At 43.3% G+C, this 17,121-nt stretch overlaps 1 protein-coding gene across 6 annotated transcripts in view; it reads right to left on the reverse strand.

Moving 5' to 3' along the window:
- The window catches only part of EXD3 (exonuclease 3'-5' domain containing 3), a 248,277-nt gene that overhangs the window by 144,149 nt on the left and 87,007 nt on the right, over positions 1-17,121 (reverse strand). For all 6 annotated transcript variants that reach the window (XM_068414141.1, XM_068414140.1, XM_068414138.1 and 3 more), the window contains 5 exons: positions 12,469-12,522; positions 11,310-11,449; positions 10,387-10,487; positions 3,087-3,160; positions 990-1,028 (listed from right to left, as the gene is read on the reverse strand). In XM_068414141.1, the coding sequence (XP_068270242.1) occupies positions 990-1,028; positions 3,087-3,160; positions 10,387-10,487; positions 11,310-11,449; positions 12,469-12,522 (408 nt within the window). The remainder of the gene's footprint in view (positions 1-989; positions 1,029-3,086; positions 3,161-10,386; positions 10,488-11,309; positions 11,450-12,468; positions 12,523-17,121) is intronic.

Raw genomic sequence — 17,121 nt, forward strand, 5'->3', positions numbered from 1 at the left:
TTATCAATGATCTCTGTCTTAAAAAACACATCCTCATGCCTTTTGAATCATTCTTTTTCCTGCTGACCCATGAAAGAGAGAAGAAACATCTCATGTTTAAAAGTAATTTTGCTGGTGTATACACACAGTGCCTAAGATCTCAAATGCATGAGATCCTTAGTCATCAGACTGGCCTGTTACCACCAGAGGCCCACGCTGACCATTCAAAGGATTTTCAAAGGAAGACTCCAGCCCATGGTCAGAAATCCCTAATGGCTGCAGAATTCAAACTGAGAGGAGTTACAGAAAAGGAGCAAACACTCACCATGAGGTTGCAATTCCATAGGGATATCATGGACACATAAATGGTGTGACACACGCTAATGGTGTGTCACCATGGAATTTCTTGATATTTCATTGTCACATATGTATTTATTGTAGCATCAGGCCAAAACATGGTTGCCTGAACTCTCCTGTTTATACACCAAGAAAAAAAAATACTGCTACCCTTCTTCCTGTGTTATTAAAATTACTTGTGTCCAACAGCACAAGATGTAGCAGTAACAATATCTAACGGCCACCTACCAAACCTGCTGGAAAATGATCAGAGTGGAGCATGCACAGGGAATCTAACATTTGTCCTGATTTACTCACACACCTTGTTAGCTGCCTGAGGAGAACTCTCTTTTCCCTCCTCCTTATAATCAATCAACATAAATATTTGTAGTGTTCACTTACAAATAAGAGCATAAACCTAAAAGAATGTACTTGATAATCTTATCTAAATGCTCCAGCCAAACTAGGGCATTTTTAAAGACATAACAGGAATTTAAATATAAATTTTCTTCCTTGCTCTTCCCTGCATGTACAATTTTGCTATATGCTTACAAAGTTATGAGAAAGTACAAAATTAGTAGACTACAATATCCAGAGCTGGATATTCTGAACATCTTAAAATAATCTCCAAGCAAATAACCCTGAGAAAATGGGAAAGGGAAATCCATACTCACCTGAACATGATCTGTCCAATTCTCCTGAGTCATGGTTTTCTGAAAAGACAAAATTACTTCTGAGCTCTCTCAGAAAAGGGAGAATGCTACAGACAGCAAGCTGAAATTTAACACACCATCTTACACACTGGCATCAACTGTGATTGAGGAATGCATTCTGGAGCACACGGGAAACCTCTGCTTCTCACGTATCACCAGCCGGGGCATGGCAGAAAAACACAGCTTAGATGAAGTAATTTAGACAACTGTTACACTACAACACACAAGACAAAAAAATTCAAATGCAATCAAAGCACACAGGCAATGGCAGGCCCTTACCCAGCAGTAGCCTGAACTCTCATTATCACTCGGAGCTGGGTCCTGGGCTCATTTGCAGAAAACTAATCACATTAACAACACTCTGCAAAGTGCAGCAGCATTTCTGAATGCCTCAAAGCTCACGTGGTGCTCTTGCAATGACAGAGACATCGCTGAGCAAAGCTGAAACAGGCCATGGTCTGGTGGAACGCATGGATCATTGCTGTTGCCTTTACCTCAGATTTGCAGTATGTCCATAGACATATGGTTCATATGACAGGTTCACCTCAAGAGCTAGCCCAGTGGAGAGCCATCCCCACAGGCTCCAGGAAAGGAAGTGATCTCAGGGATCATCTGCAAGGCTGAGCCTTCAGAATATAAAAATACAAACTGTTCTCAACAGTCAAGTTATGAAAAATCCTCTGGAATTGTGAGGTCTGGGAAAGGAAACTCATAAGTTAATATCCCCACTCCAATGTTGTTCAGAGTCAACCCTGGGGAGAAACTCAGGATGGCACCTACTCTCCGCTCTGCCAAGAACACAGGCTGCATGAGAGTATTCAGTTTTGGGCCCCTCACTACAAGAAAGACACGCTGGAGCGAGTCCAGAGAAGGGCAACGAAGCTGGTGAAGGGTCTGGAGCACAAGTGTGATGAGGAGCGGCTGAGGGACCTGGGGGGGTTTAGCCTGGAGAAAAGGAGGCTGAGGAGAGACCTTCTCGCTCTCTACAACTGCCTGAAAGGAAGGCCTAGCGGGGTGAGAGTCGGTCTGTTCTCCCAGGTAACAAGTGATAGGACAAGAGGAAACGGCCTCAAGTTGTGCCAGGGGAGGTTTAGATTGGATATGGGGAACAATTTCTTCACCAAAAGGGTTGTCAAGCACTGGAACAGGCTGCCCAGGGCAGTGGTGGAGTCACCATGATTGGTGCTGAGGGACATGGGTTAGTGGTGGCCTTGGCAGTGTTGGGTTAACGGTTGGACTCGATGATCTTAAAGGTCCTTTCCAACCAAAGAGATTCTATGATTCTATTCTGTGATCAGCCACCGAGGCCTGAGCCTCACCCCCACTTCTGGTAGAGGTAACAGTGATTACTAGTGCCACTTTTATGGAAAGGTACAAGAGCAAACAGGGAGTAAGAGCCTCAAAGAAAACATCTTTGAGATATATACGCATGTAATTTAAATACTAGTGAGATAAAGGAGCCATTTAACCAGACCTCGTACACAGCTGAGAATGGTAAACAGAGAACACCAAAGAGCTCTCAGAAGAAGGGACTGTGTCCAGGAACAGCTGCCAAATGTACCTTAATGGAAGTAACTGGCCAGCCTGGATACTTTAAATGAAGCAAATACTCCAAAACAAAGGAAATGGAAGGCCAGAGAGAGCAGAACAAGAGATCAAGAATCCATTCTACTCTGCTAAACAAATACACCTGGATAAATGCTTTCTACTCTCTCACTGCAGATGACCAAGCTCTCTAGAATGATGTCATCCAACACCAAAGCCTTGAGATGCAGTATGTTGAAATCCACAATCCTCCCCAGGTCTCCTCTCAGTGGATGTGGTGAAGAAGCATCCAGCTCTGAGCAGTCACGACACCCAATCATTAGAATATGGACACACAAACCATTCATTCCCAGAAAAAAACAGGTCCAATGGCAGATTCTATACAATAATAATCACAATGAAAACTTGCTCATATACTATCAATACATTCCAATCATATCAATTGCATAATTCAAAATGCAAAATAAACAAAAAGCCTCATTCACACCCATGCCACACAACACAGAAACGTACCTCAACAAATCTCTTGTAAAAGAGGTAATTCAGAGTTCTCAAGTGCCGCTGATTTATGACATTAGGGCAGAGAGCTAAAAGAAGGAGAAAGACATTTCAGTGTACACCATAGCTGAACTTCCTTCAAGTTTTACTGTTTAGACATTACATTTTTCCGTCCCCAATTTCAAACTCGGTGTGTGGAAGGCAGGATGCCATCACACTTGGAACACTGACGGACAGACACACACATTGTCAGCTTATCTAAACTCTGAACTGTTATTTACACTTTCCACCATGATTAGCAATGCTAATCCTCGGTTGGTTCTGATATCTCTGGTTCTACCACCCTTGAATGATAAGATCCACTTGCTGGTTCAATACACTTCACAGTCAATGACTTCACACCTTTAATTAGGTACCATCCTCATACAGGCACCACCTCCAACCTCTTGCAGCTGCAGTCTTTTTGATTTAATTGGAATCTGTGCTGTTAATTCATTGAAGCAGTTTTGAACATGATACTTGGGATGCAATCTTGTGGCTAAAGTTTATCCGATAAAATACATATCCATGAAAGAGGGTCCATATCCATACGAAGAGGGAGGCGACTATTGTTTTGCTGAGCTAGCAAGCAACAGTTATTATTTTTATTACTGTCATCTTCATTAGATATGCCTCATTACAACTGCAAAAACCAAGATCTTCTCATAGTACCTTGTTTTGAAATCTATTGCAAAGAGAGATAAATGCAGAAGATAAAATACATTAACTAGGATTAGCATATGTATCTGTCAGTTCTCGCTAGGTGCTGGTATGCATGTACAGGGAAAGTTGTAACCAAAGCCTTCATTGGGGTTTCAGTGGCTAAAACCACCTCACTGGTAGTTGGAAGGAGCAGGACCAGCAATCAGAAATGGTAACAGAAAATAGCAAAGTGACAATTCTCTGCAGCCACCTTTGAATCAGAATACACGGGGAGAAACTAGTGGTGCTGACTCAAAGGGCCTCGAAGCTTAGCACTCTCCATAGCCCCACACATGGCATGCCCGAGGATTCAAAACTGAGAGAACGAAGAAAGATCCCTGAACACCAGACCCTGGAATCAGAGGGATATGAATTGATGTACCACTAGTTACTGCAGCTTCCCAGAGTCTCCTGAAGCATCACCTCATAACTTGAACATTTCCATCTCAAATGGAAATATTTAAAGCTGTTATTTTTACATTAATCTTCCACAGTGTGACAACATATCCTTGCCCTCAAAGGATCTGAGGAAATTATTGCAATTATCCTGTAGGATATTATCCCAATAAATATGGTGATCTTTCCTCCGGATATTATCCCAATATCTGGAGGAAAGATCATCAGCCTATGGAAAGCAACATTCTTTAAAGAAGGCAAGATCAACAGAAAAATTAATAAGATCACCACCTAACTTAAAGATCTCAGCACTTCAGAAAGAAACACAGCACAACTGCTCTACGTCACCAAAAAGATCCATTGAACGTTTATTTCTTTGAGCTTCTAGAGGAAACACCCAAAGCACAAGACTTGGCAGAACTGAGGGCTTTTCAGTGCCCAGTTATCTGTGCAGAAAGCAGGACAGAGGAACAGAGATGGACTGGAATATTTTTGAATGCACTAGTGGCATTTGCTATTCTGATGGAGCAAAGGAACTGAGTTTGAACCCAGTTTTCTGTATTTTATTACAAAAAACAGAAGGATTAATTGAAAACATGAGGATGAAAGGTAACTTGGTAAAAGACAATGAAATGAAGAGTTCAAAGCTCTAAGGAAAGGAAGAACAGCAAAATAAAAACAACGAAATGCACTTCAATAAACTCAGAGAACTGGCAGGTAAGATTTCATGTGAAAATACTTCATAAGGGGAAAAGCAGTTCAGAAGAGCTGGCAGTAGAAAAATTGGAAGTGAAGTAAGAGACATAACTACTAAATCAGAAGCTTTTATTGATCTCAAACACAAGAAGGAAGCTAAAAGAACGTGGAAACTGGATCACACACATACAAAAGAACAGCATCTACATGAGATGCATCTACCAAAAGCCATAAAGGCAAGAGAAAGTCCAGATAGACTTTTGGAGGAAAAAACAACCAAAAAACAATAAAAATCTCACGGCAAGGCTAGAGAAGAACTGGCATAGGTTGTATAGGAGACTGTAAACTTTCTACCTTGGAGGTCTTTAAGAATAAGTTCCAAATTCCACTTATACCAGAAGTAACAGAAGGAGCTCCTTTGGCTTTGGGGCAGGAGGGTGACGCATGTGATCAGACGCAGAGCCTTTGCCAGGCCTTCTCCCTGCAGTTTCATGACCATCTATACCTTATATTTGCAGAAATCAAAGTGCTTCAGGGCAGAGCAACTTCCTCAAGGTCGCACACCTAGTTGAGTGAACAGGAGTCTGAACTCGGGTCCTCCTGAGCCAAAACCAACATTCTGTTGGTCAGAGCAAAAGACAATGTCCTAAGCTTTTCAGAACAGGGACCATCCTTCTATTCAGCATTTGTACAACGGGGTTTTGGGATCATGACTGGGTTGTGGAGCACTAGTAGCATACAAATGGTATAACACTATGAAAGCACCTCTTTGGGCACATGTTAACTCTTAACCTGGCAGTTGCACCACAACAGTGCTTCATCTGAACTACACTTCACATCTGGGACTGACTCAGAAGCAAAAATTCCAGTCTGCTCTCGGCTGTTAGCAGAGAGTTCATGGCTATTAGCAACACAGAGGAAGTAAAACTGAAATCTATTTGTCATGCAGGGTATGAAACCCGCAATACACACTTATTTCACTCATGTAACATCGGTTAAGATGTGTCTACTGGGGACATGGTGCAATATATTTTTAGGTGTGGTGCGTGGCTACCACTCCCAGGTGATACACGATGCCTCCTCAACTGGGATTGGGACTCAGTCCTCCCTTTACACTGCCCTGAGAGCTTGACTTCCATTCACAATGAGACTCCTTCACCCTGTCCTGGCAGAACAGAAGGTCCCAGACAAAGCATACTTTGTTTGGGCACAAAGTAAAGGAGCCTTTTTAAAATAAAATCAGGGTACCTGAAACGCTAGAGGCTTTTACCCCGGTATTGCTAAGGATTGTCGGGGGATCTGATGAGAAGTGAGCTGTGCATTAGTTTCAGCGTATTATGAGATTAGTCCCTAAGTGCGAATTAGCGGAGGGTAGGGTTGGACTTAAGAAAATCTCCAATGCTTGACAACCCTTTCAGTGAAGACATTTTTCCTGATCTCCAATCTAAACCTCCCCTGGCGCAACTTGAGGCCATTTCCTCTCATCCTATCACTTGTTACCTGGGAGAACAGACCGACCCCCACCTCGCTACACCCTCCTTTCAGGCAGTTGTAGAGAGCGAGAAGGTCTCCCCTCAGCCTCCTTTTCTCCAGACTAAACACCCCCAGGTCCCTCAGCCGCTCCTCATCACACTTGTGCTCCAGACCCTTCACCAGCTTTGCTGCCCTTCTCTGGACTCGTTCCAGCACCTCGATGTCTTTCTTGCAGTGAAGGGCCCAGAACTGAACACAGGATTTGAGGTGCGGCCTCACCAGTGCTGAGTACAGGGGTACAATCACAGAATCCCAGCCTGGCTGGGGTTGGAAGGCACCTCTGGAGATCATCGAGTCCAACCCCTGCCAAAGCAGGGTCACCTGGAGCATGTTGCACAGGGTTGTGTCCAGGCGGGTTTGAATATCTCCAGAGGAGACTCCCCACCCTCCCTGGGCAGCCTGTGCCAGGGCTCTGGCACCCTCACAGAAAAGAAGCTTTTCCTCATATTGAGATGGAACTTCCCATGTTTCAGTTTGTGCCCATCCTTCCCTAGTCCTGCTGGCCACACTATTGCTGATACAAGCCAGGATGCTGGTGGCTTTCTTGGCCACGTGGGCACACTGCTGGCTCACATTCAGCTGGCCATCGACCAACACCCCCAGGTCCTTTTCTGCCAGACAGGTATGTAAAGAATAACCTTCTGCTCTGTTTTTTTCGAGGAAAAGGTGAAAACATTTGAAATTTCCTCCTTCCAAAGGCATTGCTGTGGAGTTACAACTGTCATTCCTCCCGCTCTAACACAGCGCCTCGTGAAGGTGCCCGGTGCAGGCTCCAGGAGCCCCCGGGGACGGGGACAGGGACAGGGACAGCCCCAGCGCCGGCAGCTCGGGCCGGGCTCAGCCCTCGCCTGCCCCCTGCTGCCCCAGCCCGGCCCTGCGGCACCGCCGGGGCTCACCGGGGGAGGCTCCCACCGAACTGAAGTGAAAGGTTAAACCAAAAGGGTAACTCGGTGGTCAAATGAAGAGAAACGCTGCTCTTAGTTTATGCTAAAAAAGCTTTTTAAAGGCCATGGTAAAAATATGTTCACAGCAACGAAACTTCAGGTGCTCGGCTAACTTATTACACTGCTACAGGACAACAACCACCATTAACTGCGCGTTCAATTACCGTCTCTTTTCTATCAGTACCACTATTACCTGCTTTATTGTCATATAGGCACTAAGGCCCAACATACAGGGGCAGTTATACGTTTCAGAGTTGTACCATGTCTACTTCATACCCAATGCATTTTCAAAAACCACCACTGAACTCTTTGGGGTATACAACAGAAAATAGACTCAACCATTTCAAACCTAGGTAGGGTCTGTCCCCTCATCTCCGAGAACTGTTTTGACTGCAACTTGCATTTGTAAACATAAGCCAATCTCACAGAGTCTCCAAAGAGTCTTAAGTAATTAGCCTGCAAAAGCTACAGGCTCGTTAAACCAGAGCATACTGACCCATGTGTGAGAAAAGACTCTATAAAACTCAATTTCCTCACTCACATACCATTTCTGCCCAACTTCTTCCTTCTCCAATAAAGCTAATTAAATGGAATCCACACACAGTTTATTGGGACACCTTTGGGACTCAGGAGAAAATCTTCCACTTACCACGCACTGTTTTGTGTGTTAACAGGAATACTGGAACACAGTTCAAAAAAAGAAGAGGTGCACTAATCTAAGACAACAGCTTTTTTTCCCCCCCCTGAGGTTCCAGGTCTTTTTTGTATCGGGCCACCTCCTATCTGGCTCTGAAATTTAAGACTGGCAGTTCCAAGGAGTGTTTCAAATCTTAATGGCTGATCAACACCTAAGTTTTGCTTAGCAGTCAATGAAATTTACTGTGAGTGGATAAGAGTGAGCTCGGGTGGTGAAATATGAAAGTAGATTTGGAACTGCAAGAACTGAGTCACATACAAGTTTGCCTTCTCATACCAAGAAACCCTGTCCCTCCTCCAGCCGTTCTCACCGAAAGCCACTTCCCTCTTCTGCTGCTGCTCTCAGCCTCTTTCAGCGAGTAGGAGTCATGAGTGAAGAGGAGATAGAAAGCAGCAGCAGACTGTGGCATTGAACGAGCCCACAATCAGGTTAGGTAACAAGAAGTGTGAGTTTTACCTCACTGCCAGCTTTTGGTGGAGCTGCTCAGAGCAAGAGAAACGAGGTGGGTTTTTAATCCGTATGTTTTACCTAGCCTGCTTCCTTTTTGTATGCTCTTTCCTCACAGTCAGATTTACTTCCACTAAAGAATGGAGAAAGAACACCCAGAAATTCAAAGGAAGGGAGGGGAGAGAGGTGGGAAGAAAAGGAAAGCCGTGTTATTCCAGCTGCCACCATTTCCCAATTCAGCTCAAGCAGGATCAGCACTAAGGCAGAAATTCCTCTGTAGGCATTCATCCCCTTCCAAAGCACTTCAAAGGAGACTAAGATGGCCACAGTTTCGCAAAGTGTGAAGTCCTGCTTTGAATTACATGTGATATTACATAAAAAATAAACACCTACTTTCATATATGGGACTATGAGAGTCATCCAGCACTGGTTTTAGCTGCCCCAAACCTGGCATCTTGTCTAAATCAGTAGCCCACATCCCCTCTCCCATCAATAGAGGCAGCCCTCTCTAGCAAGTGGCTTACCCTGCACTGCAGTTTGCACAGCATAAATCACTCTCTGCAAGCGTAGGTAGGAATGGGATCTGTATCTACCCCAAGGAACCTCCTCACCAGTGAATGTGTTGTGGAGGACCAGCAAGATTTGGCCATTATTATCAGCAGCTACATCATCTGGGACACCATCACCAGGCTGAGGCACACCACCACCCCACAGACAGCACTTGAGATTAACGGCTACGTTCTCCTCTCCTAGATTATGATTTTTTTTCATTTCCTACGATTTTGCATGTGAACAGTTACATCATTTCACCTCTACAGTTAATATACCCTTGGTGGATCTTTCACAAGGAAAGAGGAACTCAGTTCTCTTTACAGATCATACAAGACAACACAGTCTACTGAATGACCAACCTCATAAAGGAGGAAAAATTACTGAAGACTATTAAACTCCTGGGAAGGTTTTAGATTTTAAATAAATCACCCCCCCATATGGCTCAGCTTTCACACCAACGTGCCGAGTTTAATTATATTTACTCATGCCTCAATGAGGGCTTGTAAGGATTACCTTATTAACTTTTGAACACCAGTCTGAAGATGTGAAGATTAATATGCAACATAGTGTTGCTGCCAGGTGTAATAAGCCCACAATTTGTGGTTAGAAAACACTTTTCAGTCCAAGATATGAGAATTGCATATCTTGGGCTGATGATGGAAAGCTTTGCAGGGTAAAACCTAACGGTGCACCTAAAGGTACCTGATGCAATGTCCCAAAGAGAAGAAAAAATGTTCAACAGTGCCCGCTAACAACCAAAGCAAAACAAAGTAGATTTTGTTAGATAACTGGTAGTGAAGCAGATATGTTCAGTGATGTAAAATGTGTTACTTCTCACGGAAGGCTGCAAGAGCCTTAAAATTCCCTACCACCAACCCTAGTTTATGCAAAGAATACAAAGGTCTGTGAGGCTCCTGCTTCCCAAGGGTTATCTCTTCCCAGCTGACGGACCCATAACTCAAGAAAAGAGATCCCCAGATGAATAACGACTTGCCTCTTATGCGAGTGGAATGGAGTCATAACTCAAAGCTGACCATCATGTGTTTATGTAGAGCCATTCTGAGGTCAAGATTTATTTCATAACATGGAAGCAGCAGTCTATTAGTCACAAGCACTTCATTCTTCGACAGTGCAAAGTGATAATTCCCATAACTTACCAGCTTTGTTTTTCAATATCGTTAATTAAACCTTGAAACTGCCCATGATAAATTACAGCAGAGATTCCTTGCTGAACATGGAAGAAGACAAATTGACTTAATCTGTTCTTTATCGGTGAGACAACTCCACAATATGTTGCAATATCACATACCTGGATCTAGGTTAAATCGGTCTAGGAGCCTGAAGACCAGCTTGCTTAGCATTTTGCGGTTAAATTTATCTGGTTTGTACCTGGACAGGCCTTGATACTGTCTGTAAGCAAATAAACAAAGTCAAAAAGAAGCATCTGTGTGATCACCTAAAGTGCGTTTCCCAAATAGCAGATATTTAACAGTAGAAGTATGAGAGTTTGCTAGGTGTTGGCAAAAACAGTCCCCTACCTTTCCCGAGATACAGCAAAAAGACAACAATAAAACCACACAAATTGCCCAGTCAATGGCTGAAGCGAGTCCAGAGCTCGCTTTTCTTCAAAATATTTGAAGAGAAAGCAAGCAATTCTCTCTCGTCTTTTTTCAGAACTAAGACTGCAACTACTGCATCTACACTGTGAGTTTGACTGTACTGTTGGCTTTGTGACTGACAGAAGCTATTCTAGTGAGAGGCAATTTATAAATTAAAACACACACGACTATTTCACGAGCACATGAAGGTTAACCACTTGCATCTCTTGTTTTTCTGCCACTTCATCACGATATTATCTTCCTGTAAAACCTGTACAACCGATACTGAAACTCACCCTTGTCTGCAGCAAAGCACGAGACACTGATTGCTACAACCTCCCAGAGGAAGCTTTGATATTGCTATATTGCTAGGATCTACTGCACAGGTTTCATTTTGCACTCCTCTCTCCTGGCAGGAACTGAGCATCTCTCAATAGGAATGCTACCTCTGGTCTTACGGGCTGAAGCGTTTGAGAAGACTCTGGCACAGACACCAGAATTTCCCCTTTCTCAGCTGAAAAGACAATATATTGCACTTCATTACACTAGAAACGATCTTAGACAACAAGAGAACATACTGTCCTCTGGCACCAAGCTGGCCCCAGCTGTTTGGAAAGTCAACAAGCATTTCTACCTTGTGATGTCTCTGATATTAAAACCAGGTTCACACCACGTGTCCAGGATCTGCAAGAGCTTGCTCTGGAGCTCAGGATATTCCCCCACATAATCTTCCACCAAGTTAGTTTTATCTTGGAGCAGTAGTGGCGTACACATCTAGGAGAAAAAAAATGACATTTCAAGCACTGTGCCCTGCCTTGGATCTCCATGTTCCACAGACTGAGCACTGCAGCACACAGAAGGCATGGAAGAGGTCCGTGACACTGCAAACTGAAACCTGGCAGAGGGCTGTCCCATTCCCTGCTGCTCAGACACAGCGAGCAAGTCACAAACCCCCTGCTTAATCGACCGGTGCTGCCTAAAAGAGTGATGTGACATTTTCAACACAAATATTAATATACAAATATAACTGGAGCACCTCTCCTATGAAGACAGGCTGAGAGAGTTGGGGCTGTTCAGCCTGGAGAAGAAAAGGCTCCGGGGAGACCTTCTAGCACCTTCCAGTACCTGAAGGGGATACAGGAAAGATGGAGAGGGGCTTTTTACAAGGGCATGGAGTGACAGGACGAGGGGGGATGGTTTTAAACTGAAAGAGGGGAGATTTAGATGAGATATCAGGAAGAAATTCTTTGCTGTGAGGGTGATGAGACACTGGTCCAGGTTGCCCAGAGAAGCTGTGGCTGCCCCCTCCCTGGCAGTGTTCAAGGTCAGGTTGGATGGGGCTTGGAGCAACCTGGTCTGGTGGAAGGTGTCCCTGCCCGTGGCAGGGGGGTTGGAAGTGGATGGTCTTTGAGGTCCCTTCCAACCCAAACCGTTCTATGATTTGCCAACACAAATGATGTGACATTTTCAACAGAGATATTAGCAAAGCTTCAAAATAGCAAAACCACTAAAGTCCATCATAGTGACAACCATTTGTCAAGAACACAGCTAGAATTTTTAGTAACAGTGGCTGCAGCTAGAAAAACAGTCCAATAAGCTGTAATGGAGTCTAACAAAATACACTCTGTCACTTCCCTAGATGTCAAGGGACCAGCAATGCTGCCACAGTTACTTCTTGGAAACAAAGTAAAGCCTCAAGTGAAAGGTGGCACAACTTGGAGGGCCTTGATGGATCTCCTGCTTAACAAAAGGTGGATCTGATGACAGAGAAGCCTGCAGAGGAAATGACTCACCTTCTCCACATCTTGATCTGGCTGTAATTTTAGCTTAATACTCAGTATGGCTGCCTAGAAAATACAAAAAAAAGTTGTGTATTTAGGAGAACAAGAACATGATGGATAAATGTGCATTATTCCAAAGCAAAGTACATATGCTATTATACAAATCTTTAATGTGTTAATTATTTATGTTAAATTTTCAAGTACAAATCATATAAACATTTGGCCATATACATTCCACTTAGAAATGTACAAGAACACTCCTGGCAGTGTTGCATATTCCAAGCAGCAGCATACCCTGGAGCAAAAATTAAAGATCAAGTTGTCTGGCAGAAAGAGAGAGGGAGAAAGTAAAGTACTTAGACAAAATCAGCTGAAATGGGTATTTTCTATCAATATAATTGTAAAAAAACACCTGACCCACCACACCTTTCTGTGTTAACTTTATCCATCTTCCTGTGCCTTTTAAATTTTGTAAAATCATTGCGTTTTGTGAAAGCAACTCAAGATTTAAGACCCTGAAATCAAGAAGTCTTAGTTCTTATAATTTCTGCGTAGCTCCACACCCCTCGAAGTGCTCAGGCTCACCACAATCAGAAAGATGGTAAGAACTGTATTTTACCCTTCTGTGGTATCTACAAATCTTTGATAAGCCAAGACCTGCCACGTTCACAAATTAACTCCAAACCAGTATCTTCTGCGGATGAAGAAACTCTGCTACGGTGAACTGCAGTAACTCAGACTGCGAGAACTGGTTCAGCCACTGTCTATCCCGTCCCAGCTTGGTGATTACCGAAATGTATGAAGATCTACCTGTGCATTGCTTGGGAGGCACATACTGATTAGGATTTTAAGCACTTAATAGTGTCTAATTTCCGTAGTGTGTGAGAATACTTGGATTTCAAATACAGAATAAGTATATAATGGTTGTCTTTAATACAGTGTATTGTTCCAGTAAAGAGAGTAATAGGAGCATGGAGCCTTCTAGCGCATTTCTGCGTTAGTACTGACGTAACTGTGAACTAGGTAATAAGGATGTTTTACATGAAGCGTCCTTCTAATTACTTTGCAAGGGTAGGCTGTATTTTCCAAAATGGTTGTAAACAGTGTTTGAAAACACAACATCCCTGACCCTGCTGCAGCACGTTAATGCCAAGCAGCAACAAGGCAGAGTACGTACTCATCCAAGTTCACAAATGTCTGTTTATTCAGATGAGGATAAAAACAGTATGTCAGGGCTTAGAGGAAAAGCTCTTGCCTTCAACAGGTTTCTCTGCTGTCTGTGATTGATTTTGCTTTGAGAGGAAGATCATGAAAATGATGGATTTGTCAAAATAGTTGCATTTTAGAACTGTTATTTGTTAGATTATGTAAACAAACATAATACAGTAAAAACCGTGCATCCCCCCAAAGCAAACACAAACCTCATCATTATGCTTCACCTACATGAAACCTTTATAGAAAAATGTAACCAGAAAAATACCCTAAACAGGGGCAGGAGCACACCTTGAAACACATTTTCTGTGATCCCTCCCAGCATTCAAATGACACCTCAACTTAACTCAGCACTGGAAGCTCGTGTTCTGGAAGCAACACGGACAAAACCTAAGAGCTCATCCGAGCGTTGCTCACAATAAGCCGTGGGTTACATTACTTTCTGGGAAATTGATGTATGTATTTCATCCACTGCATCAAAGGCTGAGTGTACAACAGCAGACAATGAACACACACCACATAAGTTCAATCGTTCAATCTTACTGCCCAGAAAGAACAGAGATATCCCATTATCAGTGGGAAAACTTTTTTTTTCCCCCCATTTGTTTTGGGTTTGGTTTTGGGGTTTTTTCTTGTTTGTTTTTTTTTTTAAACACAAAACAAACACTGCCTCACTGACAGTCCAGGCTTCATCCCAAAAAGAGAAATCAACAGAAGAGCTTTAAGTGACAAAAGTAGAAACTAACATTAAAGCAGTGACTGCATGCTGCAGACTAGATACTGAACAGAAAGGCACATTATCATTTCTCAGCCCAGCTAAATCTTGAACCAAATCTCTCTCTTATTCCAGACTTTGTAACTATTCCACCTGTTTAGAGGCTACTACGCCACTCTGCTCCACAAGTACGTTTTCTCTCAAATTATCAGATTAACATCACAAAGTTCAAGCTGAGTCATTATTCTCAACTTGTATACAGGCTGAAGGTTGCTACTTCTGTTTTGGACCTGAAGAAGGGTTTTGGGTCTCCAAAGCTTTAGTAGCTGGTTTTATTTTCCTCACAGCTATCTCAGTTTGTTGAATTAAAAAAAAAAAAAAATTACTTGCAACTGTCAAAATCTTGTTTCACCATTTGATCTCATAAGTACCTTTTATTACAAGTAATCCGTTGGTTTTAACATGCAAGCATACAATGGTTTCCCTAACAGCTTTTTAATGTTCACATGCATGTTCAGATTAACCTAATTGCAGAACTGTTATCTAAATGGCATAGTTTTATCTCCATCTCTATTAACTGTACAGGTGACTTAATCAGATGAACATGTGCTGGGTCAGGTTAGGTTTTCCTCTTTTACTGGATGTATATTCTAATGGTGTAGAGCAACAAATATTCATTTAGCCAAAGCGTGGGGAGAAATCGCCTTCCAGCCCCAGCTGTGGCAGACCCAGCTCACGCCACCACCACAGCTGCAGGTCAGCAGAACTTCAAGCAAAACACACAAGCTGGTTTTTGACATCATTTTAACATCACCCAGGTCAAGTAGGTGACGGAGCAGTCAGATGAATTATGCTGCCAGCAGAAACTTCCCGCAGTGGGGAACACCGTCAGCAGCGGGGCAGCAGCCTCGGCCATGCACAAAGCTAAATGTGGAAGGAGATAGATGACCTGGGTCCGAGGAAAAAACAACCAGGCTGGATTGCAGGGTGTAGTTACATGGGTTGGCTGAACAGTGAGGACAACTTAGATAAAATCAGCGTGTTTACAATAGGAATAATAAGAGGAGAGATATGAGTAACTGTAATAAAGATGAAAGTGTTTGGCAGCTGTGCCTGTGGTCTCAACTTAGAGCTATTTTAAGATTTTGTTTTGTTATTATCATGTTTTGAATAGTTTCACTCCACAAACAAGTTTCGTGTAAAACGACCCCATTTCTAACAGTCTGTTTATAGACGATAAGATCTCCAGAAAAGCAACACCTCATTCGCAGACTCATTTTGTAGTTAGAAAATAAACACTCGAATTAGGCAGACAGCACGTTCTGACTGAAAGGGTGAGAATCCCCCTCCCCATCCAAGAAACATGCATTTCCCCATATGAAGTGCTGCACTCTCCAAGCTGTGCTGGAAGACTGGCCAGGGTAGCTGGAACCTTGCAATCGTGTTAATCCAACTGCAGATCCTCAGAGCCAGGTTGGAGCAGCAGGGCAACAAAAATCTTCAGCAGCAGATACCTCCCCCCCCGCTTCACCAGCTGATCAATAAAAGCAAAAAGCCTAGCCACGACACAGGGACACGGAAAAGCTCTGGTGAACGCTAACATATTGTCAGCTTATCAGGGTCTACTCACATGTTGTAGACCCAACTGGTGCTGCAAGCAGGCTTTTCACAAAAATACATTTCATACATAGTTTCTATCACATAATCTAGTCACAGCAAACAGTTATCATTATTGCTACACATAAAAGTGTTTAACTCATACTAAAACCCTCCTGCTCCAGATCATAACAGCAATATGGGAAAGGTTGGTCCCTCTCTTACCCTGCATCCCCCAAGGGTATACAGGACAGGTACGTGATGAAGCCACTGCTCAGTACAGGAGAAAAGGTGATGAGCCATTGCCTGATTCAAATCCCATCAAAGTTTGTGAGTCTTCTCATTGTCCTTGGGGAGCTTTGGGTCATTCTTTGATTTAATTATGGTGAAAGTGAAAATCATATTTGGACATAGAATCATAGAACGGTTTGGGTTGAGAGGGACCTTAAAGACCATCTAGTTCCAATGCCCCTGCCATGGGCAGGGACACCTTCCACTAGACCAGGTTGCTCCAAGCCCCATCCAACCTGGCCTTGAACACTGCCAGGGAGGGGGCAGCCACAGCTTCTCTGGGCAACCTGGGCCAGTGTCTCACCACCCTCACTGGGAAGAATTTCATCCTGATATCTAATCTAAATCTCCCTTCTTTCAGTTTAAAATATTTTGTAATAGTTTTGTTTCCCAAGGACAAACACCTAAAAATATAGCAAAGGGTGCATTGACCATAGGATGGGAGAAGGTACCCAAACTTCACACATTCAGGCCAAGCCACAAGCACCAGACCACTCTTCTAGTCATGCGATTGCAAAAACAAGAGTATGGGAAAATGGGGAGTGTTTTGAAGTGAACAACACAAGCCCAGAGCACCCTGCACCAATACCTGATCCTCTCTACTTGTTTTGAATGCAATTGGCTCTGCCTCATCTAAAAATGACTACTCTTTCCATATACAGTACGAAGTGCAGGAAGCCACACAAGATCTTATCTGTAAGGGCATGTGCACTTGGGTGGTGTCTACACTGACAATTTAGGCGCTTTTCCCACGGTGGGGTTAGCCTCAGAGGAATAACCTTTTGCTAGTAGCTCTCCTTGGAGTGATGATGCAGGACAGAGACAAATGGTTTCTGATGACTCCTGCATTA

The sequence above is a fragment of the Nyctibius grandis genome, chromosome 16, assembly GCF_013368605.1.
Source record: "Nyctibius grandis isolate bNycGra1 chromosome 16, bNycGra1.pri, whole genome shotgun sequence".
NCBI classification, from domain to species: Eukaryota; Metazoa; Chordata; class Aves; order Nyctibiiformes; family Nyctibiidae; genus Nyctibius; species Nyctibius grandis.